Source organism: Bubalus bubalis, chromosome 4 (genome assembly GCF_019923935.1).
Source record: "Bubalus bubalis isolate 160015118507 breed Murrah chromosome 4, NDDB_SH_1, whole genome shotgun sequence".
Lineage (NCBI taxonomy): Eukaryota > Metazoa > Chordata > Mammalia > Artiodactyla > Bovidae > Bubalus > Bubalus bubalis.
Window position 1 is genome coordinate 146,073,283 of NC_059160.1, and position 25,619 is coordinate 146,098,901.

Genomic DNA, 25,619 nt, shown 5'->3' on the forward strand with positions numbered 1-25,619 from the left:
AGCCATTTGGTGGCTCTCGTCGCCCTTAGGGAGGAGACCAAAGTCCTTCCTCTGGCTGCTGAGGCCCTGGTGGTCTTCCTCAGGGGATGTTTCTCCACCTCTGCTTTAGAAAACTTGGTGCACTTAGGGGTTGATCTCCGTGGTGACTGAATAAGGCCTGTCCTCCCCCTGGGACTTGCTTTTAATAAATGCAGCATTTGCAGCATGAGTAAACAGGGATGCACAGAGGTGGTGGGTTCTCTGCCTCCCTGCAGGGCCCCACAGGGCTCCCGAGCTTCTCCCTAGGAGCCAGGCCCTGGAAACCAAGAGGCAGCTGGAAGCCAGGGGTGAGGGTGGGGAGCCCACCGGGTCTTGCAGCTGGAGGTTATGTCTCCTTGGAGGAGATTGTCACTGGCTGGATCAGTGAGAGGAAGCTTAGGCCTTCCATGCATATAGGATTAGCAGCAGGAGACAGTGTACAAATGTCTGATCCACCTGTGCAAATGGGTAAACTGAGGCCCAGAGAGAGCAAATGGCTATTCCCAAACCATGCCAGTGGTGGCAGGGACCAGGCCAAGAGTCAAGTTTTGCCTATGGTCAAGCAGTATGTTCCTGACAGATCTCAAGTCTCTTAGGCTGGTGGTTTCCCACCCTTTGTCCCATCAAAGGTCTAAGTGCTATCTGAGGTGGAGCGTAGGCCTGGGGAGGTAATACGAGTATGGCCTCAGGAGTCTCCTGTGGAAAAGAGCAGAGACCAGATTACTAGGGTCTAGTTCTTTTTTTTTTTTTTTTTTTAAAGAGACATCACTGTGATTATCTCTTAAAAAAAATTTTTTTTTTAATGTGGGCCATTTTTAAAGTCTTTATTGAATTTGTTACAATATTGTCCTGTTGTTTATGTTTTGTTTTTTTTGGCTGTGAGTCATGTGGGATCTTAGTTTCCAGACCAAGGATGAACCCCACACCTCCTGCATTGGAAGCATGAGTCTTAACCACTGGACCACCGGAAAGGTCCCTGGGTTCTAGTTCTGACTCCGCCACTCATTGTGTGACCTTTGGCGAGTTATTTAAGCTTTCTGAGCCTCAGTTTCTTATCTATAAAGTGGGGATAATAATACATGTTTCACAGGGTTAGAGTGAGGATTGAATGGCTTATTTTTGCCTGCGTTGCATACATAGTTGTGGTCCATGCAAAGCCCTTAGGACAGCGTTTGCACATGCTAAGTGCTGTGTGAGTCTTAGCTACCATTTCCAGCCTCACTCCCCCCTGCCCCAGCCTCCTGAGGGGAGAGTGGTGGTGAGGGTCCCATGCAGCAGATTCAGGGGGGCTGGGTATGGCCAGGGGCACAGGAACCTCCATCTCCAGCAGGCTGTCCTGCTGCGGGCTGCTGACATCCAGGAACTTCCTGTGTGGCCAGGGTGACTCTGAGCAGAGGTAGCTTAAGAAGGGGTGGGGGTGTGCACGGGCCAGGCCACACTGTGGGGGCTGAGAAGGTGGAAGGAGGGCACAGGTGAAAGAGGCTTTCAGCCACACACGGATGCTGGTTGGGGTCCCCTCCTGGGCATAGGGAACTGGGGGAGTGGTTCGTCTATTTCTGGGCAGTTAGGTGGAGGGAGGTGCCTTTCAGGGAGAGCCCTTGGTAACATCCATCGGGAGGATGCTGATTCAAGACAAGGGTCCCCTAGCAGGAAGACTGCCGAAGGCTGGGAATGATGGTTTGTAAGCGAGGGTATTATCTGGGGGCTTCTGGCAATGGGAGAAGAGAGATGAGGGGGGCGCCTAGTGGTAGAATGCCAGGGGCTAACAGCAGAGCTCTTCCCTAGGACCCACAAAACTGCAAAATCTCCAGAAATCCCCAATGCTCATTATGACTGGATTCCTCCTGGTGATTTGTGCAGGAGCCAAATTCTGCCTCTGGGTTGATATGAGCGGCAGAGCTGAGGTCAGCGGCAGCAAGCCCCCCAAGTCTCTATGTCTCCAGGAGCCCCAGAAATCTTTAGACAATGGGAACAGGGACAGTTCAAGGATTTCTCACCTAGAAGCCATGGGCAGGGGAAGAGAGGGTCCCAGAGTCCCAGGGGACTAAATACTGAGCTGGAGACCTGAACCAGGAGCTGGGATGATATCCTTTGCTGATACTGTGCTTGAGTCTGGACACTGGCAGAGGGCCAGTTTATAAGATGCTTTCTCTAAGTAACCTCTTTCTTTGCTTCTGCTTTACAGACGTAGACACAGATGCACTGAGTCAAGAGACCTGCCCAAGGAAGGCATCCAGAGCTGGAATGTGAGCCCAGGGGGGGATTCTGCCCTGGAGCATCTGGACCCTACCCCCAGGAGGCCAGTGAGTGAAGGGACGTGGCCAAGTCTCCTGGGTCAGGCCGAGACAGGTGAGGGGCATATGCTGAGTAAGCAAGTGAGGAGAGGGGGCCCCTCCAGTTCCGCAGGCTCCTGAACAGAGGAGCCACCTGGCAGCCTCTGCTGGGGTGGGAGGGGGCATGCTGGAACTGGGGCAGGGAGAAGAGGGCTGCTGGAGGCAGCCTCACACCCAAGTTTGGGAGGGCTGGGGCTTCAGGGTGCACTGGTCTCAACTCACTGTCCTGGGGTAGATTATTCGTCCTGTGGCCACTCGACCTTCCCACCCATGCTGGGCACTGCCAGGCTGGCATGAGGCTTCCATCAGGTTGCAGGTTAATAAATCTCACTCTTCCCTGAGGCCCGAATTGCAGGATTGCACTTTATCTCAGTGTGGTGCTGCAAGAAAGAAAACACTCTTCGGAATCCAAATGTATGAAAATCTCATGCTGTTCTAAATGTAGCTGGGGAGCTCACTAAGGAAATCTTGAGAGGCTTTGATAAAGCGATCACCACTGACCAAAAGAAGAGAACAATGTCACTGAAAGCAAATGACTGCAACCACTTTTGCCTTCTAAGGGAGCAGCAGAATTTATATCACAGAGTAAGCAGGTCTGTGCTGCTGGGGGCACTGGGGAAAGTGAGGTTGGAGAAGGGGCCCTTTGTAACCATGGGGAGCACCCTTAATGGGGAGAAAAAACAGTTGTAGAGAAGGGGTAGGGGAATCACAAGACCGAGATGGCAGTGGGGACAGAGAGGAGTGGCTGGGTGGGGACTTTGGGGGATACAGTTTGCTTAATGGGTCTAATAGTTTATTTTTTGGCATTGTCCCCTCAATCCTTGGGGAGTGTCCACCCCACACATTAAGGACTTTGCAGGAGTCAGGATTTGTGTTTATTTTGGTAGAAATCGAAAAAAATGAAACGATGCACAGTTGAAGATAAAATAGTGAGCATAGCCCTAGAAAGCAGGAGTAGGGCAGGGCAGAGAATGAGGTGCTGAGGAGGCTGCCCCCCACCCGGCACATACTCCAGGAAGTCACAGAAATTCTGAGGAGTGCACCAAACTGCGCAGAGATTCTAGGAGGTGAGGAGCTCAAGGAGCGGGAACCACACACTGACATCTGAGTTGCAGTAGAGAAGTCACCTCTGCTTTAGCAGCTTTGTTGACAAGGCAAGTATTTGTGCTGGGATAGTTGGAGTAGGGCCTCCCTGCAGGCAGACCCCACTCCTGTCCCATGGAGCCAGGGCAAGCATTTGTGTACTTGGAGGGAGCCTGAAAATTGTCTGGACCGTCAACTTTGCAGATGGGGTGATGGGCCCAGGGAGGAAGTATGTACATTCTCAGTTGTCGTCCAGTGGCAGAGCTGGGTGGCTCCTAACCCAGAGTGAGGAAGAGGCTGGAGTGGCAGGGACAGGAGAGATGCACCAGGGGTGGGAAGGTGGCTGGGCCTTTCGTGCCTGGCTGGTGGTGGCGGTAGGGGAGAGCTGCCCAGTCGCTGCCAGGGCTTCCTGCATGCTCTGCCTGGAGGTGCCTTACTGAGCTGGCCACTTATAAGGAGACAAGCTCCGGGTGTTGCCTGGACGGAGAACGGCAGAGAGAAGGCACCCATAGTCCCCAGCCCCAGCTCTACCACCCTAACTGTTAGCAGAGGATCACATTCTTTCATGGGGAGGTGGGTCACAGCCTGCAGAGGCCCCTCCTCCACCACCAGTCCTCTGACCCCCACCTCGGGAAAGCCCAATTGCTGAGCTCCTGGGTGAGTCCTCTCGGTCTGCCCAGAGCCCCTGCCTCACCAGCCTAATCTAGACCTTTGGTTCTGGTGTGCAGCACCCACCTGGAGGTGTCTAGCTCCCACGGGTGAGTGAAGGAAGCAGTGTGGTCCTCCTGAGCCAGCACTTCACGGGTCAGGCTCTGCCAAGGCCATGGTGGCCGAGGCACCAGAGCAGCCAGCACCCCCAGCACTTTATGAGAGGCAAACGCCAGAGCCCCACCCTCAGTGAGTTGCGGGGAAGGGTGCAGAGGAGGCGGGGGCCCTCAGAGGGATGGTGTGGGCATGGATGAGATGCTTAGACAACCTGACCAAGTCCCTGGGAGCTGTGAGGATGGGATGACCCTTTCTCTACCCCTTCTGCCCAAGTGGAAGCTCACAAAGCAATGAAAAGAGGACTCTGGTCTCCCCGAAGCCAGGGAATCTTAAGATCGTGAAATCTTAGGGGGTTTGAATCATAGAATCCCAGAAATACTTGGTATTGGGATTCTGGAAATAACTGGAGTGTAAGATTTTTAAACATGTTTTAATGCACGATGCTCTTTTATTTACCATTATGACTTGGAGAATGAAAAAAGACATTAAAAATATACTAGTAGTTTTCTTTAGTGTTTTGACTCTATTTTTACTTTTCCCAGTTTTCTCTGTTTTCCAAATATTTGCAATGAGAGTGGGTTATTTTTAAAATGAAAAATAACAACATGTAAAGATAGCACTCTGCCTCTCATCACCAGAGGCAGTGCACTCTTATAACTTGAGTGGAGGCTAATGATGTCCTCTTGTTAGGGGCAGTCCTTTTTCCCCCTGATATACAAAAATATTGAAGCATAAGATTTTTAAATCAGTTGCCAAAATATAAAAGTCTGGCACTTGTAGAATCTTAGGAAAAAGAAACCAACCTTCCCAGAGAGGTGAAGCAGCCTAGAACTTTTAGCTCAGTAGAGCCTAGAACTTTTGAGAACAGGAGCTCTCAGAGGACTTCAAAATCACCTGGCCCAGCTCCTTCATTTATATCTGAGGACTCTCGTGAGAGGGCAGAGTCTTGTGTGAGGTTACCTTCTTCTGTGGCTCCCAGCTCTGCCAAGGGCGGCAGAGCATCTCCTGGGCGGCAGGCAGGCAGGGGGCCATGTGGGTCGCTGACCACTCCTGCCCCTTGTCCAGTGCTGTCTCAGACTAGAGCTGCATCTGACGGAGGCTGGCCGGATCCAGAGTCTGGGGGCTGCCAGCTTTGTCTGCATAGAGTGTATCCACCTGGTCAGGGGGGAAGAGCAGAGAAGCCCTTGAGAACAGATGGCCACAGGAAGTACCTGGTGTAGGGGAGAACTAAGACAGTGTGTTTTGAATAAATGTATGTATGTATGAATGAATCAGTGAGTGAGTGTGATGGTCTTAGTGAATAAGAGCCTGCCGTAGGTCGTACTTGGGACCTGAGTCCTGGCTGTGCCGCTGAAGCTGACATACCTCCCAGGAACACTGTACCCACTGCACACTCATGTTCTTAGCAGCATTGTCCACAACAGCCAAAAGGCAAAAGGACCCAAATGTTCATCATTGGATGGATCGATAAACACAATGGAGTATTACATACAATGAAATATTATTCAACCTAAAAAGGGAAGGAAATTCTGGGACTTGCTACAACATGGATGAATCTTGAGGACACCATGATAAGTGAAGTAAGCTAGTCACAAGATGACAAATACTGCATGATTCTACTTATATGAGGTACCAAGAACAGTCAGATACATAGAGACCAAAAGGAGAAGGGAGGTTGCCAGGGGCTCGGGGAGGAGGGAATGGGGACTTATGGTTTAATGGGTATAGAGTTTCAGTCTTGCAAGATGAAAAGGGTTCTGTGGATGGTTGGTGCTGATGGTGACCCAACAATATGCATGTCTTTAATATCACTTCCCAGATGGCTCAGTGGTAAAGAAACCTGCCAATGCAGGAGACACAGGAGTTGCAAGTTTGATCCCTGGAGAAGGAAACGGGAGCTCGCTTCAGTACTCTTGCCTGGAAAATCCCGTGGACAGAGAAGCCTGGTGGGCTGCAGTCCACAGGGTTGCAAAGAGTCGGACACTGAGTCACTGAGCATGAGTGATCTTACTGAACTGTATCTTATAAATGGTTAAAATGGTAAGTTTATATTAAAAGTACTTAACAATCAATTCTATTAAGAAGTAATTTTATTCTCAAGTAATGGGGAAGAATGGGGGAGGATCAGAATCATCAAGTGTGACTGAATCCATGGCTTTGTCTCTTGGAACAATGATGACCAATGATGGTGTCATCTGAAAAGCCAACATTCCTTCCCACTCAACAAAAAAATCCCAAGAGCAGACGGTGTTTATTCCAGTTTGGGTCATATGCTCATCCAATCCTTGAACCAGTCCCTGTGCCCAGGGATGCGATACTCCGGTTGGATGGAGCTAAGTTTCAGGCCCACCTGGAAGGAGGGCAGGGGACATCTGGGCACCCCAACAGGGGCTTCCACAGTGGGTAAGGAGACTGGATCCCAAGGAGGACCTAATAGCAGAGAAGATTGGAAGGGAAAATCTGTGTTCTTGCTTCAGTCAGAGTAGCAGAGGGTAGGGAGAGGAGAAATTGCAGGGCGGCGTGAGCCAAGGAAAATTTAGAAGTGACTCATAAGTGGCCATGGGGTACTGACACCCAGCAGAAGTCCCCTTGATGGCCAAACAGGGGCTCAGACAGAGAGCACTGCTAAGCAGAGCACGGAAGCTCTGCAAAGCCGAGTCGCGCTTACACACCACAGCCCAGTAACCAGCCCGGCCCCCAGCCTGCCCAGGACCTTAGGTCAAGAGGGCGCTCTGTGCAAGGGCCAGTGCAGGCAGGCCTGATGCCGCTTGTGTTTCCAGGAAGGCCAGTGGCAACTGTGCTTTGTGAGATGTCTGGAGCCTTCCAATTCCCCCAGCTGGCTGCCCCTTGGGCAGTCAGCAGCGACTCCCTAAAACACGGAGAAAGTAGGCAAGCTTGTTGGAGGACTTTAAAGAGGGCCAGGGAGTCAGCAAACCCTTCTGAGCTCCATATTCCAGAGATGGAGGAAGAGGGGCCAGGAGGAAGAGGGGGTGAAGTGACTGGAAGTGAGGGAAGGGTCCACTTCTCTCTTTGGAGACCAGTGGGCCTTGGGGTGAGCCTGAGAGGTGGCAGCTGGCAGGAAGTAAGGGGCACTGACTGAGAAGCCCACAGCCCTGGGTTTGAATCCACTACTTATTGGCTGTGTGAATTTTGATGTTACCGTTGCTCTGAGCCTTGGATTTTTCTACCTGTGAAACCTACCTACGGGTGGCTGTGAGCCCTGAATGAGATCAGATCATCCCAGCCAACCCGAGGTTAGCCATCTGTGTTTTTGCAACAGAGCCGTTTCCCATTTGCATGTCGTGTGTTTATTTCCACAGTGTTTCTATGCGCACTTGGTTCAGTTCGGTTCCCTTATCTTTCTCCTAACAGATTGCAGAGCTGCTGAGAAAGATCTTGTCTGTTCATAGTCTACCCTCAAAATACCCAGGTAAGAAGCCAGACCCAGAATGTCTTCTCTTTAAGTACAGTGGCAGTGGGTGCAAAGCCAGGCAGTGACACAAGCATTCTGCAGGGAGTTGTGAAAGCAAACACAAGATGGAGAAAGCAAAGTAAATAGATTTGAAGGATGGGCTAAGAAACTTAATTTTTTCTTTAGAGGCTATACCTTATTTTTTTAAGTAGCAAGTGTCTCCATTATAGAGTTGTATATTTAAAAATGACATATGTATTTTCAGTTATATATATGTTTTAATTTGGCTGCACCAGGTCTTAGCTGTGGCACGAGGGGTCTTTGATCTTTCTTGTGGCATGTGAACGCTTAGCTGCAGCCTGCGGGATCCAGTTCCCTGACCAGGGATTGGACCCAGGACCCCCACATTGGGAGTGAGGAGTCTTAGCTACTGGACCCACCTGGGTAATCCCCTAAGAAACTTAAAAGGGGAGGTACCCTCCAGAGAATAAGAAAATTATGATACTCTGCAGGGGCAGATTATGATTCTACTAATACTAATACGGTGTATCTAGAGTAGTCAGACTCAGAGGCGGAAAGCAGAGTGCCGGGTCTTGGGAAAAGGGGGAAATGGGGAGTTGTTAACGGGTTTCAGAGTTTCAGCTTTGCAAGATGTGAACAGCTCTGGCGATGGCTGATGGTGAGAGTTGCACGTGGTGTGAATATAGTTAAACACACTGAACTGTACACTTCGAAGTGGTTTAAATGGTTCATTTTTTGTTATGTCTATTTTATAAGAAAAAAAATTGGAACATTTTTGTGGGCTTTCTGGGGGCGAACTGGTGGCAGGGTTGAGGACAGAGCAGGAGAAGGCCAGCGAGACGGCATAGCTTCTGGTTTCGTCTGGATGTTTTGTTTTTGGCTGTGCCACTTGGCATATGGGATCTTAGTTCCCCGACCAGGGATCGAACCTGTGCCCTCTGCAGTGGAAACGTGGAGTTCTAACCACTGGATTGCCAGGGAAGTCCCAGGGAATTAGTTGTTTCATATGATGCTGCCACCAGGGAAACATCCCTAGTGGCCAAGGACCTTTTAAAAACAGGACAGTTTTACACCGACCATGAAGTTTTTTTGCTGGATTCACAGCAAATCCCCACCCAGTTCCTCTTCTTGATTGAAGCCTGCTGAGCACAAGTTTTGTGTGAAAGGGGCTCCCTGAATTGGCACGGGGAGAATGGCAGCCGTGCTGGGAGTGTAGAATGGAGCCACAGCCTGTGGACGGAGCCAAGTCAGTGGAAGTAGGCGCTCAGAGCCATAGTGACTGCGACATTGTAAATGCTCGATGCCAACCCCCCAGCCCCAACCAAGAAATCTGCAGAAATCTCAAGGAAGACATTGGATTCCCAGAGAGTCAGGGCCATCTTCTCTATATCTTAAAGGCTAGAGATACCTCAGCTGCATCTGGGTCATATTTATGTAATATCCCTTTCCTTTTCGATGTTGTCAACCACCATTGTGCTAACTCTATGCTCGTCCTGAATGTAAGCCCAACTTTTGGTGAGGGTTACTGTTCACAGAGGATGAGATGGCTGGATGGCATCACCGACTCGATGGACGTGAGTCTGAGTGAACTCCGGGAGTTGGTGATGGACAGGGAGGCCTGGCGTGCTGCAGTTCGTGGGGTTGCAAAGAGTCGGACACGACTGAGTGACTGAACTAAACTGTTTACAAGGCAGCAGAGTCCAGCAGATAGAAGCAGGGATTCTAGAAGCAGACGTGTTGTGTTTGGATCCTGGGTTCTCACTTTATTATGTGGCCTTGGGCAAGCTGATTCACCTGACAGTCACTCAGTTTATTCGTCTAGAAAATGACAGTGATTCTCTACCTCCTATGGTTTTGGGTGAGCATCAGATACGGTACCACATATAAAGTACATACAACAATTCAGAGTGTTCATCAGTAGCTAGTACCTTAGTCCTGCCCCAATGTCTGGTAGGAATTCAATCGTTGCTATGGGTGAGTCTTCTAAAGCGGCCTTTGAGTTCCCCACCTCTGCGCTAATCTACCCAGAGCCCTGTGAGTCCTGGCTCAGGGATGAGCACAGACCTGTCTACCCCTTGCCCTTTGATTCTCTGGAAGCAAACAGAAGCAGGGAAGCCCCACACAGGGAGGCTTTCTCCAAGGGAGTCGGGATGGTTTGGTTCAGCTCATCCCCCTTCCCGGAGCAAACTCCATAAGCACAGAGACCTCCTGCTGATGGGAGAGTGGCGCTGTCCTCTTAAGGGGAAGACAGTAGTTTAATGGGCTCCACATGATAGGAAAACCAGTACTGCTGCTGAGGACTTAGGGACAGAGTCTTCGAACTCAGGGGCTTTTCCTGTGCGAGGCGCAGACTCCTCAGCCCTCTGCCTTTGCCGCCTTCTCTTCTGGGTTCTGGCTGGAGTGCACTCGAAGAACTTGAGCTTTTCCAATGTTCTCTGGGATGGGGAGGGGGAACACAGCAGGCAGGAGAGTGTGAGGGAGCTGCCCAGGAGATATGGGGAGACCCCTGCTCCCCACTCCAGGCCCCGGTGCCCAGGTCAGCCCAGGCTTCTGCTCAGGCTCCCCGGTCACTTGGGAGGGACTGACTCCCTTCCCCCAGCCTCACCTCCAGCCTCTACTACATCTGGGTGTCATTGCTATATCCAGATCACAGATGTCTGCACAGTACCTACTCTGTGTCAGACACTCGCCCTGGCACACAGGACCCCTTATGATCTGTGGGGGAGAGCGGTGTACGTCAAGAATACCTGTCTTCTCTCCCTGAAACCTTCCTCCCTTTACCCTCCTGCCCTGGTATAAGGCACCCCTTTTTCTCCCTTGTCTCCCTCATCCCCTCTGGACCTCCATAGTCCATTCTCTACACGGCCACCCAAGGGTCCCCCCATGCCATGATAACCCTCCAGTGAACCCCATACAGCCTGCATGAGACCACACACCTGACCTTCCCTGTGGGAAAGGTCACAGCCTGTGGGCTGGCTCTGCCCACCTGTCTCACTTCTTACCACTGTTCCCAACCCACAAGTGTCCAGCCACCCTGGCTTGCCTGCCTGCTCTTTCACCCACACACCTGGCCATGGAAGCCTTGTTGCAGGCTTTCCCTTGACCCACAGAGGGTTGGATCCTTTCTGCCTCTCGGCTCAAGGGACCCTTCTCCATGCCCCTGCCATCCCCCACTCAATCCTTCTGACTCTCCTATTGCCCTGTTATTTCCCATATGGCACCGTCTCTCTCAGGTGTCTTTGTGGTCTGCATGTCTCTCGCTAGGATGTAAGCTCCGAGGCAGCAGAACCCATCTCTGAATTCTCCCCCAGTGATCCCCAGAGGCTAGCACCTGGGTACTAACTAAGAATCTTCTGAGTGGATGGATGGATGGATAAAATGAGCAGCTTCTTTGGGCAGGGGCCCATCTCTAGAGGAGTCCTTGAATCCCCCAAGGGATCTAGCCTTGGTGGGCTTCAGTGAGCCCCCCAGTGCCCTGCTGTGGGGACTCTTACCTGGTTTTTCGCTTTTTGGTAGAGGTGGTGTCTTCATCTTCTTCGGGGATTGGCTAAAACCAACACAAGGACAGCTAGGAAGGTCAGGCTGGAGCCAGACAGCCAGCTGAGTGACAGGGCGGGCAGGGAGGTAGGGAAGGTGCCCCTGGGAAAGGCAGAAGAGCCAGCAGGTATCTATCCAGGGATGGCCCCACCCTGAGTAGGACCCCAACAACTGCGCACTATCGCTCACTGTGGCCACAAGGAACCAAGGCCCTTCTCTAGGGGGCTGTAAGAGAGGCCACTGCCCTGGCCCTCCCTTGGCCTGCTGCTTTCCTGCAGATGGGAACCCTAGTGAGCCCTAGTGAATTACTGACAAGCATGGATAACGCTCCTGTCTTGTATAGGCTCTGCACTTCAGCAAGCCTTTTGATGCACCCGATGTAATGTCTCTTCTCTATGACTTTAGGAGAGGGAGCTTTTGAAAGGTGGCTTGCCCAAGATCACTATGAAGTTGCCTTACCACCGTGTCTCCACTGGTCTCAAGCTAAACAAGAAAACCAAGTTTGGGGCCAGAGCAGGCACCTATACCTTTAACACATGCAAGCCAGCACTGCATCCCGCCTCCTTCTTCTCAGTCTGCCCAGTATCCAGCCACTCCCAAATTTTACATTCCCTATCGCTTCGAATTCCTGGCTTTCCCAGCCCTCCTCACTCCTGACTTGCCCCACTCTTGCATTTGCTTGTTCAAGATACACATCTCCATGTTCACCCCAACTCAACTATGTGGCAATCCCTGGGCATCTGCCTTTCCAACCAGCTCCTCGGTGACTCTGAGTACTGCTGGGCTGGGAAGTTGGATAAGCCTGAGTCTGCATGCATGCTAAGACGTGTCAGTCTTGCCTGACTCTTTGTGATCCCATGGACTATGGCCTGACATGCTCCTCTGTCCATGGGATTCTCCAGGCAAGAATACTGGAATGGGTTGCCATTTCCTTCTCCAGGGGATCTTCCCAACCCAGGGATCGAATCCTTGTCTCTTATGTCTCCTGCATTGGCTGGTGGGTTCTTTACCACTAGCACCACCTGAGAAGCCCAAGCCTGAATATGAGTCCCAGCTTTTCTGCTGCCCACCCGGGTGACTTTGGGCTGTCATTCAACTGTCCTGAGCCTCAGTCTTTTCATCTGTAAAATGGGAAGCCATACTGCCTCCATGGGTGGCTGCATGGACTAGAAATGTGTTCAACACCCAGCCGTGTCAGGTACACACAGTGGACACTCAGGATTGCTGGTCCCATGGCTGACACTCAGGCCCTGCTGCGCTGCTGTGTGCAGCCTTCCCTCATCTTCCCCTTCCCCAGCTTGTCATTAATCCTTCTTTCAGCCATCTGGAGGACTTAGTACCAGCACGAAGTTACTTCTGCCTGCCTTATGTTACCCTTCCTTCTCTGCTTGTGTCTTCCCAAGGCCCAGGAGCTCCTGGAGAGCTTGATGTGTGTGGCTTATCCAGCTCTGTTTTGCTACAAGTGATGCAGGTCACCGCCTCCCCTGCTCCTCCCCGCCATATCCTCCACAGCAGGCCTCTGGAGTCTGGTCTGGCAGAGAAAGCCTCTGAGCCGTCAGGTGGCACCAGGGGTCCTGGGGAGAGTGGGGCCTCTTCATCCAGCGCAGGCACAGGCAGCCCAGGCTCTGGCCTCCTTCCCCGGGCCTCCTCGGGCCACACCTGGGCGGGCAGGTGGCTGAATATGAGGGAGCAGTTCCGGGAACAGAGGGGCAGGTGAGGAGTGTGACCCCCACCTGTAGGGTAGCTGGTGCCTCTCTTGAAGTGAGTCTTGAACTTCCAGGAGCTGGTTCAGGAGTTTTTCGGCTGGGATGGGCACTAGGGGCTGGGGAAGGAGCTGAGCCACCGCGGTCTGCAGGAGCCCTAGTGCCATGTCTTTCTCTGTAAGCACAGCCGAGGTTGGGGGGAGGATGCTCAGGGGCAAGACCTCGGCCCCCGTCCTGCTGCTGGATGGGACGGGCAGGAGCAGGGCCTCCAGCCCTTCTGCCCCACAGGAGTCCACGGGGAGGGCTGTGCATCTCTCTGGCCCCTAAGCATGCCTCAGCCTTCCACACCTTTACACACCTGCTCGTGTGTATCTTATTCTTGGTTTACCTGCCATCACACCCCCTGGCCCTCTGGGAAGCCTGCTGGGGACCCACCTTCCTCCCCGTCCTCCTCCCCTTCCTCCTCCACTCTCTGGTCCAATCAGTTCTCTGATTGTTCCTCACCCCTCTACTTAGATACACTCTCCACTCACCATCCCAGTGTGTATGTGTACGTCTGTTCACGTGTACGTATGTGTGTGCTCCTATGTGTGTGTTTGCCTGAATGTGTATATCCATTTATGTGTACACATATGTGTATGCTCTTACGTACATATATTAGCATGAATGTATATGTCCATTCATGTGTACACATACGTGTGTGCTCTTACGTGTGTGTATTTGCATCTTTGTGCATGTGCGTTTCCCACAGAGGTGGATTAAGGACTGTCTGTCTCCTTCCCAGGGGCCAAATCCCAGGGGTCAGCATGCAGGAGGGTTTGCTCTAAGAAGCAGTGTCATGGAAACCCTGCGGAGGAATGCGGAGGAGAAGGCAGTGATGTTGTCTAGCTGGAAAAGGTTAGTTTGTGACTCCAAAAAGGAGGAGCAGCCCCCATGTAAGGCCATGGGATGGGAGCCGAGTGAATCTGAGTCTTGGAGAACCAGAGGACACAGCCCTCAGCAGCCTCCACTCAGATGAGAACCTGGGCCCAGGACGATGTCCTCACCCTTGGCGGGCGCGTAGAGTAGCCAGAACTGGATAGCATTCAAGGAGTCTGTCTGCAGAATTTGCGAAAGCAGTTCCAGGATCTGTGGGCGGGAGGACAGGCCTGGGTCAGCGTGGCTGGACAGCACGTTCTAGCTGGCAGCACAGCCCCTCCCCATAAAGTGTTCTCTCCCCACATCCCTGGCTAGACTGGCCCCCATGATGGTCTCTGCCTACCCTCTGCATGGACTTTACACTTTATAGAAAGCTTTCTCTGCCAACAGCCCTGGAGGAAGGTTTTTCACCCCCTTTCTGGACAGATGAGGGATCTGAGGAGGACACCTGGCAGAGATGCTGTGGCAGAACGAAGCCTCTGAGTCAGTTTCTTGGACCCCCCCCCCATCCCTGAGCCCTGTGTGGTTGTACCCCAAGGTCCCTCACTGGGGAGGCGAGGTCAGAGCTGGCCATCAGCTCCTTAGAGACGCACCGAGTCCCGAATGCCTGGCTCCTTGGTGTGGGAATTTCAGGGACCTCGTGGGCCTCCCCTCCCTGAAGTGCCTAAGCTCAGAGTCTGGTGATGTTAGCAAAGAGGTGGGCTGATCCCTGTGGACAGCTTGAGGGTTGGAGCCAGCTGGTTCTGTGCACCACTTAGTTGGCAGCCCCTTCCCGCTCAGGGCTGGGCTGTCTTTGCTCCCAGGGTCCTTCTCAGCCCACTCAACCTCCCACATCTTTGCTACTTCAGGACCCTTTCCCCACTGCGTCCTCCAGTAAAGCGTCAGCGGCAGGAGATCCAGGCCTGTCTGAGGAGGGCTACGGGGGCTCCCTAGGCGGGGCTGCTGATGGCGGTGGCGGCCGTGTAGAGCCGGGGCCTGCAGTGGGTGGTGGAGCTCCTGGAGTCCTAGGAAAGTGGGGTCCCTTTAGTGTTTGGTGGCCAGTCTCCCCAGGTCTGCCACGTCCCTGGCAGAGTGGAAATTGGGCCAGTTCTCGCCCCCAGGCCTCGCCCCAGGCCTCCGCTTGCTAGGCTGCCCACCCTCTCCCCCAGGGAACCCGCTTGCTGAGGTGACCCCCACCCCTCATCGGCCTGGGACCCTCCTCCATTCTCCGCATCCAACTTACCTGCCCTGTGCCCCCTCCCCACAGGACCTGAGAACCTACTTCCAGGCAGGGTGAGGCCGCCCTATGGTGGAGAAAGCACTGTGTTTGAGCCCCTGCTAGGCCGCTCCTTCTCTGGGGACCTGGGCCACAGGCCATCACCCGGCAGGGCCTCAGCCTCCTCATCTGTGGAGTGGGGATCCCTGCCCTATCCGCTGTGTCTGTTCCCTGAGCTGTCGTAAGGCTGCAAGGGGACCTCGTGCTTTAAAGCACTGGTCACGGGGCAGGTGTCAAGATGCCGCCACAGTCTGGCCTCTCCTGGAGAGCACATGCACCTCTGAACAGGGACTTGCACTGCCTTGCCCACTGGCATGAGTCCTGCGTGTCTCCCAGGCCCTAATGGGAAACTCAAACACAGAGGAGGGGTCTTTATGCTTTGTTCCAGCACAGACCAGACCCCTCCAGAGTGTGGGGACCTGGCTGGGACCAGCCTTGCAGGCTGCGGGGGCAACTGGGTGTGGTGAGGATGCGCCAGGCAAGGCCTCTACCTCCAGACAGACCTCCACCTCCATGCTTCTCATTCCACTACTGCGGCTCCCTTCCTTAACTTATCAAGTACCACCGCGGGGCCAGACCTTGTGATAAAACATCTGTTCTTCCAGTTTGACTAAATGATAGAACTAAGGTCCCTAAAAGGGAAAGGACTTAAAGATGGAAAGGCTCACACAGAAACCTAGAGGCAGCTGGGGATTGGAATCCAGGCTCCTGACTCCCAGAGCTGAGGTTTTTGAGTCTTAGGGTCTCAGGGACAAGACCTTCTCCCTGGAAGAAGCCATACTTGAAAGCACTATGCAAGGGTCCTAGTTGGATCCTCATGAGCCTGGGAGCAGGTTCCACCAAGTTCTCTGCCCTCAGATGAGGGCCTCCATAGGGTCCACAGCCCCCAGCCTTCCCAGCACCTCACCAGCAGCTCCTGATCCTGTAGGACAAAGGTCTGGTCTCCTCCATCTCTGCTTGCAGGCTGGTTTCGGCCCTGGTGGGAGTGGCGGCGGGCCATGGCTTGGGTAGAAGCAGGGATGAGCCTGCCAGTCTCTGCTGAGTACTTTGCCCCCTGTTCCCGCTGAGGCTCCTCCTTCTGCTGGGGAAAAATGTGGCCAGAGACTCCAAGCAGAGAGAAAGAAGAGAAAGCACAGGGGAAAGGTGAAAAGAAGAGGAGGAGGCCAGGGACCCAGGATGTCAACCAGGCCAGCCTCAACCTGTCTTAGACCCCACTCACCAGTGGGGGCAGCCATTCCTTTATAGCCATTGCTCTTCCTCCTGGAATTTTACTGAAGGTCGGCTGCCCCCACCCCCATGGTCCTCGGTCTTGCCTGGGTAGGCCGTCCTTCAGGTCCCTCCCCTCAGCCCATCAGAGATTTGAAAATAGTATCCTGTACCAAGACCCCCACTGCCTTCCTTAATTCTTAGCTCCGCTGCCCCTAAACCTGTCCCCCACAGCTTAGCATCCTTTCTTTGCCCTGGAAAACCTTCCCGGGCCAGGTGGGCACGAGGCCTGGGACCTCCTGCCCCTGGAACTCCAGTTAAGACTGGTAGTATCCTTCTCCCCATTTTATTTATTTTTAATATTTATTTATTTGGCTGGGCTCAGTCTCAGTTCTGGCATGGGCGATCTTTTAGTTGTGGCTTGTGAACTCTTTAACTGGGATCTTCCTGGACCAGGGATCGAACCTGTGTCCCCTGCATTGGCAGGTGAATTTTTAACCACGGGACCACCCATTTTAAAGATAAGAAAACTGAGGCCCAGAGAGCTTAGCTGAGTTACCCTGAGTGTTACAGCAAGTTAGCTGTGGAATGAGAACGAGAACTCTGCTGCCCAAGACAAGGGTAGGACCAATCTCAGCCAACAGGGGCCAGGCCTGTCCTAGGACCAGTTCCAACTGCCTTCAAGCTGCCCCCTACTTGTCTTTACTGGTTTATCAGCAAATAGCACTCAGGCTACTGCCAATCTCTCTGAAATCCTTCAGTGATTCTCCACCCCTTTGTCAGGTGAAACATGAAACTAAGTTCAGAAAAGAGAAGCAAGCTGATCTTGCCCACATCCAAAGTCGGCCCCCCTCCGACTCCTCTCTCACTGCTGCCCGCTTATCTCTTGTGCTTTTAAACCCTCCGTTTTCTAAAACGCTGTCCTGTATTTTCTAGCTTGCAAATGATCATCTGTGCCATGTGCCTCCACTAGGAACACCTCCCTCCGTCCTCTTCTAAACTATGAACCCTTCCTGGATTTCTCCACCAGGTACACTGTGTTCTCTGAACCCTCACTGTGACCCTGTCCCTTGGGTTGTATTCAGGGACCCCTCCCCTCTGCCAACAGCTGTGCCTCCCGCCTTCCTGAGAAGGTTTACTCTGTGCTGGTGTGGTTGGAACCACGTGGGAGCGGTTTAGTTACAAAGGAGTGGGTCCATTTCATTTCTTCTTGGACAGCTGCTTTGTTCTACACCCACCTCCTTGCTCTTCAGCTCACTCTCCTTGGTGAAGATGGCCACCCGGGAAGCCAGGTCCTTCAGCTCCTTCTTCCAGGCCTCTGGGAGGAGGGGGCAAGATCTGGCCAACTGAACCCTGGGGTCTCCCTGTGCACCCTCCCTTTGGGCCGAGTGTGGAAGGGGGATAGGTGGAAGAGCCTCCTCTCCTCCCTGCCCTCCCACCCAGCATCTTAAAGGGAAGGGTGTTTTCAGGGGGCAGGTGGTGCCCTCGAGGGAAGGAGCTGGAATCACACTATTGGTTGGTGGGTGGGAGTGCTTGCTGCTGACATTTGTGTCCCAGCCTGTATCTTAGTTGGGAAATGCTGGAGAATGTTTGGCTACGTGTACCGAGATGTTTGTGATTTAGACTCGCTTTGCCTCTTTCAGGAAAATGAAGCCAGGGCGGAGATTCGGTTGATAGGCTGTGCCAGTTGCTACAAGACTGAGCGACTCCTGGCCAGGTTGGTAAAGAGCCCTGCAGGAAGCCTTCTGGGCCCCTCCGCCCCTTCTCCAGGATCCTCCCTGCTCTTTGGGGAAAGAGAGAGGCTTGGCCCAAGTGGAGGCCTCTGAAATGCTGCCCCAGCACTCCCTATGGCTAACTGTTCTGACTGGCCGGTGCCTGAGCACACAGGTTACAAAATTCAGTATTTCCAGTACTGTTCCTGGCTGGAGCTAGAAGTCACATGTCTGTTGCCCAGATCTGTTTTTCCTCTGCTTTTTCTGACTCTTCAGATACCTCAGAGCCAAGCAGGGGTGCATTTCTGAGGACCTCGGATCCCTACCCACCTAAGAGCCATGGCCTTTTCCTTCTCAGTCACCTGTCCAAGCCAGGCAGCCCTTGGGGCCAGGTATAGCCCCAAGGTATAGGGCCCTAGTACCCACCAGAATAAAGCCGGGGGTCCCGATTGGACTGCGGGTCTCCAACAGGCACCGAGATGGTGGGCATCCTGATCAGGTAGCGGGATAAGAGTGTGGCTTGAGGAGAGGTGGCCAGAGAGAGCTCATCCCTGACGACGCAGACAGGCTTCCCGGTGAGATCTGTTAAGGGTTGGAGGCAGTGGGAAAGGGGACCTGAGTGGACCCCAAGAACTCCAGGAAAATGGGAGGAGGCTGGTGGGCAGGGAAGCACTCAGCCCCGCTTCTTCCAGTAAACACAACCCCAGAGATGGCTAGGGCTGGGAGGGCCTCTCAACCGCTCTGACCTTACTCCAGGGGACACTTAGCATGGCAGCGAAAGGATGGGCTCAGGGTCGCATAGTGAGACTGGCCGAGGGGAGAGGAGAACCCGGGCTGCCTGGGACCCTCAGCTGGGGGTCCCTTTGGTTTTCTGTGACGGGGTAAGGAAGTGCAGGTGTGAGCGCACAGAGTGTGTGGAGCACACAGAGGCAGGCAGCTTCAAGAAGAGGAGTGGGAGCAGGGCGTTAAGCCACAGTTTGTGGCGAGAAGGGCCTGGACTCAAACCACAGGGTGCGAGACCCTCTGGATAAAACTTCATGCCATCTGTCAGCCTTGCAGGTCAGAGTGCATGGCACCCTGGGGGTGGTGAGAGGCAGCTTACACGTGAGGAACCTCCAGGCTAAGGTCTGTGTAGGATTATAGCATCATTGGCTTCCCAGGTGGCGTTAATAGTAAAGAATCCGCCTGCCGATGCAGGACACGAAAGAGACGTGGGTTTGATCCCTAGGTCAGGGAGATCCCCTGGAGGAGAGCATGGCACTCCAGTATTCTTGCCCGGAGAATCCCCTGGACAGAGGAGCCTGGTCGGCTACAGTCCATGGGGTCGCAAAGTGACTGAAGTGACTTAGCATGTATGCAATGGCATCGTTAGATGGTTAAGCTTTGGGGAGCAGCGTGGTTAGGACTTAACCGCAGTTTCTCACTGTCTCCTCCCGGAACACTTTCCTCTGGCGCCAGGACCCCTCTCACTCCCGGGTCCTCCTAGCTCACCAGTCACTGCTCTGCCACTTCCCCTTCATCTCCTCGACCCCGTAACCTTGGGGTCCCCAGATTCATGCCAGGTTCTCCTCCCTAGCCTCTACAGGGTCCTGTGATGATCCCCATCCAGCACACCTCTTCAAACACCACTCCCATTTGAGTGGCTCTCACATTTGCATCTCTGCCTGAAACTGACGCGACTGCCTACTTGGCGCCTTCCCTCGGGCTTCCCCACCCACCCCCCTGGGACTTCTAAGAGGCATCTCACATGCTGCATCTCCCAGCATCTCAGACCAAACCCCGACCCTTCCCATCTTCCACTGGCCCCGTCTACAGGCTCCTCTATCTTAGCCCAAACCCAATTTTCCAGTTTCTCAGACCAAACACCTGGGAGTCAGCCTGACTCTTCTCTCCATCTCATACTCCATTTTTAATCCATCAGCCAAGTCCGTTGGCCTCGCCTTCTCTATCTCTCTAGAGCAGGGCCACTAACTCCTCCACTGCTATCTCTCTGGTCCAAGCCACTGTCCATTCAGAAGCCAGCAGAGCCCTCTGTTACTTCTTTGCTCTCAACCCTCTGATGGCTGCCATCTGACTCAGTGAGATGGCTTAAGGATGACCACGGTGAGCTCCAAGGCCCACAGGACATGGGCCCCACTGCCTCTGTGTCTCACTTCTCCTCCTCCTTATTCTGTTTCAGCCACACCCACGTCCTTACTATTCTCCAACAGGAGGCTCTTGCCTGGGGGCCTTTGTCCCCGCTCTTCCGTCTGCTTGGGACACCTTCCCCCTGAGATCCACATGGTCATGTCCTGTCTTCCTTTAGTCTTTGCTTGAATATCATGCTGTTGGTCAGGCCTTGGCTCTGTATATAGCCTTGGCACTTCCAACCTTCTGACACCTTATCTGTTTCCTATTCTTCCCCACTAAAAGTCAGCTCTGTGAGACCAGGGACCATCTGTCTGGCTTGGTCATAACGCCAGGACCTGAAAATGTGCCCCACTCATAGTTCACACTCGTTAGATGTTTGATGAACAAACAGCTGAATGGATGAAATGGCCTGAGTCAGAGATGAGAGCAGAGCTCTGGAGCAGAATATTCATCCCTTTCTCTGATTTGTAAGGTGGGAGAATCGGCAGGGACGTAAATCCTGTAGGGCTCTGCAGTCTGCCCTTGGAATCCCCACCCTGCTCCAGGTAGGTCTTGGCTTGGCCAAGAGTGGCTGGGTCCTCCCTTTGCAGCGGCCCCCCAACCCCCACCGTCAGGCCCTGGCCTACCCAGCCCTACCTTGGATGTGGGTCACGTGCTGGGGCTGGGGGTGGTGCCTGGAGAAGAAGGAGTGGTGGCTGAGGCGACCAAAGCGGTAGGCACTGGGGGTTTGGGGCTTGGATGTCCTCACTGCCTCTTGGATCAGCTTGAAATCCACGATCCCTGGGATCATCGGTTCTTTCTGTGGCCCGCTGTCCCCATGCCTCCTTGGCTGGCACCCCGACTTCTTTTCCAGATTCGGTTCACCTTTTGGACTAAAGGAGAGGGCCAGGGAAAAGCAAACGGAGTCTTGGGCAGCAGTGCCCACCTGAGCTTATGGGAGTCCATTCCTGAGATACTCTGAAAGCTGCTTAACAGATTCCACCACCACCCCCATGGCACTAGAGCCAGGCCTCTCCCAAGGTCCTTTCTCAGCCATGCCATCCGGCCCTGGGGAACCTTCGGTCTTTCTACGATGCCTGAGTAGGGAGCCAGGATCCATCTGAGAGAACTCAGATGGAATCTCTTAGGACCCCGGTTTTCTCTCAGAGACCATTTCCGAAGCCAGAAGGAAAAGCCATAGACCTACCTCCTCGCCCAGACACCTGTGTTGGAGCAAAGGCACATTATGTGCGCCTCCAGGGCCAGGGGGCTGACCCTAGCATGGGCCTCTCCCCAAGCCAAACAGTTGGCGGTCCAGGAGAAGCCAGCTTTTTAGGCTGTCACCCAACCCCCCCTTGCCCTCAGGAGCAGTTTTGGCCCAGACTCAGCATCCAGGAGCTGATGCCAAAGCTAGACTAGGCCAGCCAGTCCTCTTCCCGTGAGGGCCCCCCTGGGAGCTGCAGAACTGTTGGTCTGGCTATCTGGGCTGCGTCGCTGTGGGGAAGCTTCAAGCTCTTGCTTCGCTTCGCTTCACTTCACTGGAGAAAAGCGTCTCAGGTTCTCTGTCCTCCACCCGCACCCCTTCCCTCTCCTGAGGATGCTGTGCCTTCCCCCAGAGGAATAGGTGGAGTTGGTCCAGCAAGGATCCAGGGGTGGGCTGCTCTCCTCCAGGGGCCTGGTGGGACCACCTGCCTGCTCGCTGTCTGCTTCCCCTTCTTGTGGCCCTGGCTGAAGGGAGGCCCTCTGGAGGTGTGTAGATGGACTCTGGATATGCTAAGCAAGGCATTTTGCCCCGGGGCCCTCTGATGCTTTCGATGACCAGATCCCTGAGTTTCCTGTTCCATCCTCGATTCGCTTCTAGGGGATCTGGGACTTAAAGAAATAAAGTAAACCTTCCCTGAACATCACTGTTAGCTGACCTCCCCTGCCCCCAACTAATGGTAGAAGTCACCCCCTGAAACCCCTGGAATGTTTATGCTCCTGCCCCGAGCCACCACACCCTCTCCCAACCCAGGAGGGGCCCTGCCTGTGACCTGTGTTAACTCAGGCCTGAGAACCCACTGGGCGCCTGACTGATACCAGAGGGAAGGTGACCTCCACTTGGACCCTCAATCTGTTGAGTTCCTTTGTATTCTACCCTCCCCAGCTCCCTCCACCTCCTCAGTCAGCAGGGAAGGCACTGGGGACCTTACCTCGGCAGTGAATGCTCTGCCAATTGGGCCCTCACTTCTGTAGCCATTGGGGTGCCTCTAACAGAGTAAAGACTGGTGCTCTTAATACGAGTGTTGACGATGCATAACAGGAACAGACACTTTAGGGGGAAAATTGGCAATATCTTATAAAATTGAACATTTGCATGCCATATCCCAGTGTAACCCAGCAATTACATGTGTGTGCTTGCTAAGTCACTTCATTTGTGTCTGACTCTTTGTGACCCATGGACTGTAGGCTGCCAGGCTCTACTGTCCATGGCATTCTCCAGGCAAGAATAGTGGAGTGGGTTGCCATGCCCTCTTCCAGGGGATCTGCCCAACCCAGGGATTGAACTCACATCTCTCATGTCTCCTGCATTGGGAGACAGGTTCTTTACCACTAGTGCCACCTGGGAAGCCCTAAACTTGAATGTTTGCATGCCATAGCCCAGCATAACCCAACAATTACTATCCCAGAAATATACCCCAGAGGAACTCTTGCAGATGTGTAAGAATATTCAAACCAACATTGTTCAAATCAGCAAAAACCTGGTGATAGTTCACATGTCCAATGGCAGAAGAGTGGATAAATATGCTGTGGCCCATTCAGACAATTGAACATTATATTGCAGTGAAAATGAATGAACCACAGCTACATGCAGCAACATAGGTGAATATTACAAATGTAATGAATAGTCAGGGAAAGCAAATTGCAGAAGACCATATAGCGTGAGATCCTTTTTAAAAATAAAATTCAAAAGCAAGCCGAATTATCATAAAGGTAATAAAACAAAAGCAATGAAATGCTGCAAAATTCATGTAGTGGCTATTTCTGAGGGCAGATAAAGAGCGGGGGGAGGAGAGCAGCACATGGGATGTCTTGGTGGTGGTATTCTAGTTCTTGGTTTGAGAGGTGCTTTTATTGGCATTCATCATATTACTAAATAAGCTAGATGACATGAATGAAAGATAAATGTCAAAGCCAAATTGACACTTCAAGGTGATTATGAATCTGTAAGTGTAGCGCTGGGGTTGCAGGTGCCGAGGATGGGTTGAGCAATCAGTACATTCTGAGAATTAACCCTCTGAGTCATAGACTCTGCAGGGGACCCCAGAGGTTCCCCCAGGGCCAGGCTTCCATCAGGTTAGGGTGGAGGGGAGCAGACAGCACTGCCTGAGATTGGGGAAGGGAAGGGACTTTGAGATCAAGGAGCCAGGCATCCTGACTCAGTCTCCTAATCTTTCCCTAAAGACAGAACTAGCTGGTAGGGCATCCTTTGAAGGGAGTCTGGACATCCTTGATGAAGAGGCTAGGCTCTGGAGCAGTGGTTCCCAACCTTTTTGTTAGCAGGGACTGGTTTCGTGGAACACAATTTTTCCACAGATCAGGGAGTCAGGGGGAATGGGTTCAGGATGTGTCAAGCGCATCACATTTATTGTGCACTTTATTTCTGTTTTATTACATCAGCTCCACCTCACATCGTCAGGAATGAGATCCCAGAGATGGAGGACCCTTGCTCTGGAGCACTTCGATGCTGCAGGGCTGAGAACAGGGCATTTACAAGCCCATACCCACCTGCCTACAGTAAAAGAAATCAACACAATAGAGACTTTTAAAAATACTTTTGACTGTGACCATCGTAAGAAACTCATTTTTATATCGTAACCCAATTCACACACACACGTGTGCATTTACTTGTGTGTGTACGTGAAACTGAAGCAGTTCTTGTCCTTGTTGTATATGACACATACTGATAGTTTCATCCTACTTTTTGTCTTCATTTTGTCCTTATCAAACTATTTCATTGATTTTATAAGCCACTGTGGGTCATTATCACACAGCTGCTGGGAAGAGGTCAACAGGGCCTCTAGCAGGCCTTGCCTGCCTTTGCCAGAGCGGGCCAGGCTGGGCCCCACTGCATCTGCCCTTGACCTTCCTTCCCTCTCCCCCTGGGTTCCCAGTTGGCCAGGCACAAGAGCCCTGAAGGCTGATACCAATGCAGAAACAGAACTTCCCTTTCCCCCTCTGTGCCCTCCCCCCGGCTCACCCCTACACTCACCAAGGAAAGTGGCCACTATAGTATGTGGGTGAGTAGCCCTTGCTGCCCGGGCAGGAAGGAGCCGAAGGATGTCAGTTCTGTGGGTAAGCCTGTCGCTTTGTGACTGCATCAGCCAGTGGTTGCTAGGTTACCCCTGCCCTACAACTCCAGAACCACTCCCCAGCACCCGTCTCCTCACCCCTAGCCAGCTCGTTTTACCCTTCCTGGAGGGGCAGAAGGGCTCACCAAGCACCCCCTGCTTGCCTGCCCTCCAGGCTCTTCCTCTCTCTCCCATTCAGCACTTTCAATGGGGCTCAAGGGAGAAAATGAGAATCAGGGGCTGGTTTCAGCCAGCGTGCAGCAGGCAGAGAGAGAAAAACTGGCAAAAAGGTTTGGTTGGGCTGGGTGCCAGCTCTGTTGGCATGACTGGGCTGTCTGCCACTGTGGAGGAGTCTGTCCCCGTGCGCCCTATTTCTGGGGGTTGATTCTCAGAGAGCTGTCTCTTGGATGGAGAGGAGGCAGCCGCCAACAGGATCCAAAGCCTTCCTGCGGCCCTACTCCAGGCAGGAGAGCTGGGTGGAAGGGCCCTGGGCTGTCGGTGGCAGGGGTCTCAATGGGATTCTGACCTGCCCTAGGTGTGCTGCCCTAGGGGTGTCATCTGTGCTGCCAGAGATGTGGGACAGTGGCAAGAATACTTGGTTCCAATTCCAGCTCTACTTCCTAGCTGTGCAGCCTCAGACAATTTTCCTGATGTCTCTGAGCCTCAGTTCTCATGTCTCTGAAATGGGAGATGATCCTCGCGCTCACTCTCATGGGGTTTTTGAGATTGCCTAATGTAAAGCCTTTGTGTGGATCCCAACAAACTGGAAAATTCTTAAAGAGATGGAAATACCGGACCACCTGACCTGCCTTGTGAGAAATCTGTGTGAAGGTCAAGAAGCAACAGTTAGAACTGGACATGGAACAACAGACTGGTCCCAAATTGGGAAAGGAGTACGTCAAGGCTGTATATTGTCACCCTGCTTATTTAACTTATATGCCAAGTACATCATGAGAAATGCTGGACTGGATGAAGCACAAGCTGGAATCCAGATTGCCAGAAGAAATATCAATAGCCTCAGATATGCAGATGACACCACCCTTATGGCAGAAAGCAAAGAATAACTAAAGAGCCTCTTGATGAACATGAAAGAGGAGAGTGAAAAAGCTGGCTTAAAACTCAGCATTCACAAAACGAAGATCATGGCATCCGGTCCCATCACTTCATGTCAAATAGATGGGGAAACAATGGAAACAGGACAGACTTTATTTCTTTG

At 52.8% G+C, this 25,619-nt stretch overlaps 2 protein-coding genes across 7 annotated transcripts in view; one reads left to right on the forward strand and one right to left on the reverse strand.

The window, feature by feature from the left end:
* The window catches only part of ADAMTS14 (ADAM metallopeptidase with thrombospondin type 1 motif 14), a 125,498-nt gene extending 101,466 nt beyond the window's left edge, over positions 1-24,032 (forward strand). Inside the window, exons 23-29 of one of the 2 annotated variants that reach the window (XR_006550828.2) lie at positions 2,204-2,367; positions 6,019-6,239; positions 7,572-7,629; positions 13,657-13,769; positions 17,188-17,281; positions 17,895-17,968; positions 23,733-24,032. The gene's annotated coding sequence lies outside the window, so the exon portion shown is untranslated. Of the gene's footprint in view, positions 1-2,203; positions 2,945-6,018; positions 6,240-7,571; positions 7,630-13,656; positions 13,770-17,187; positions 17,282-17,894; positions 17,969-23,732 lie in introns of both variants that reach the window. The other variant, XR_006641016.1, reaches the window with a different exon arrangement.
* Positions 9,370-24,418, reverse strand: TBATA (thymus, brain and testes associated). 5 transcript variants are annotated; one of them, XM_006051147.3, is made up of 10 exons: positions 24,325-24,418; positions 22,265-22,383; positions 20,730-20,965; positions 18,390-18,545; positions 17,490-17,569; positions 15,953-16,123; positions 13,919-14,000; positions 12,903-13,047; positions 11,127-11,179; positions 9,370-10,067 (listed from the first exon to the last, which is right to left on the reverse strand). In XM_006051147.3, exons 2-10 carry the CDS (start codon positions 22,309-22,311, stop codon positions 9,988-9,990), a joined length of 1,050 nt encoding a protein of 349 aa, XP_006051209.1. In that variant the 5' UTR covers positions 22,312-22,383; positions 24,325-24,418; the 3' UTR covers positions 9,370-9,987. The 5 variants fall into 5 exon arrangements, with proteins under 5 accessions (XP_006051209.1, XP_006051208.1, XP_025140476.1 ...); XM_006051146.3 differs by having other exon boundaries at positions 15,953-16,126; XM_025284694.3 differs by having other exon boundaries at positions 9,845-10,067; positions 11,127-11,271; positions 15,953-16,126.
* Between the last annotated feature and the right edge of the window lie 1,201 nt (positions 24,419-25,619).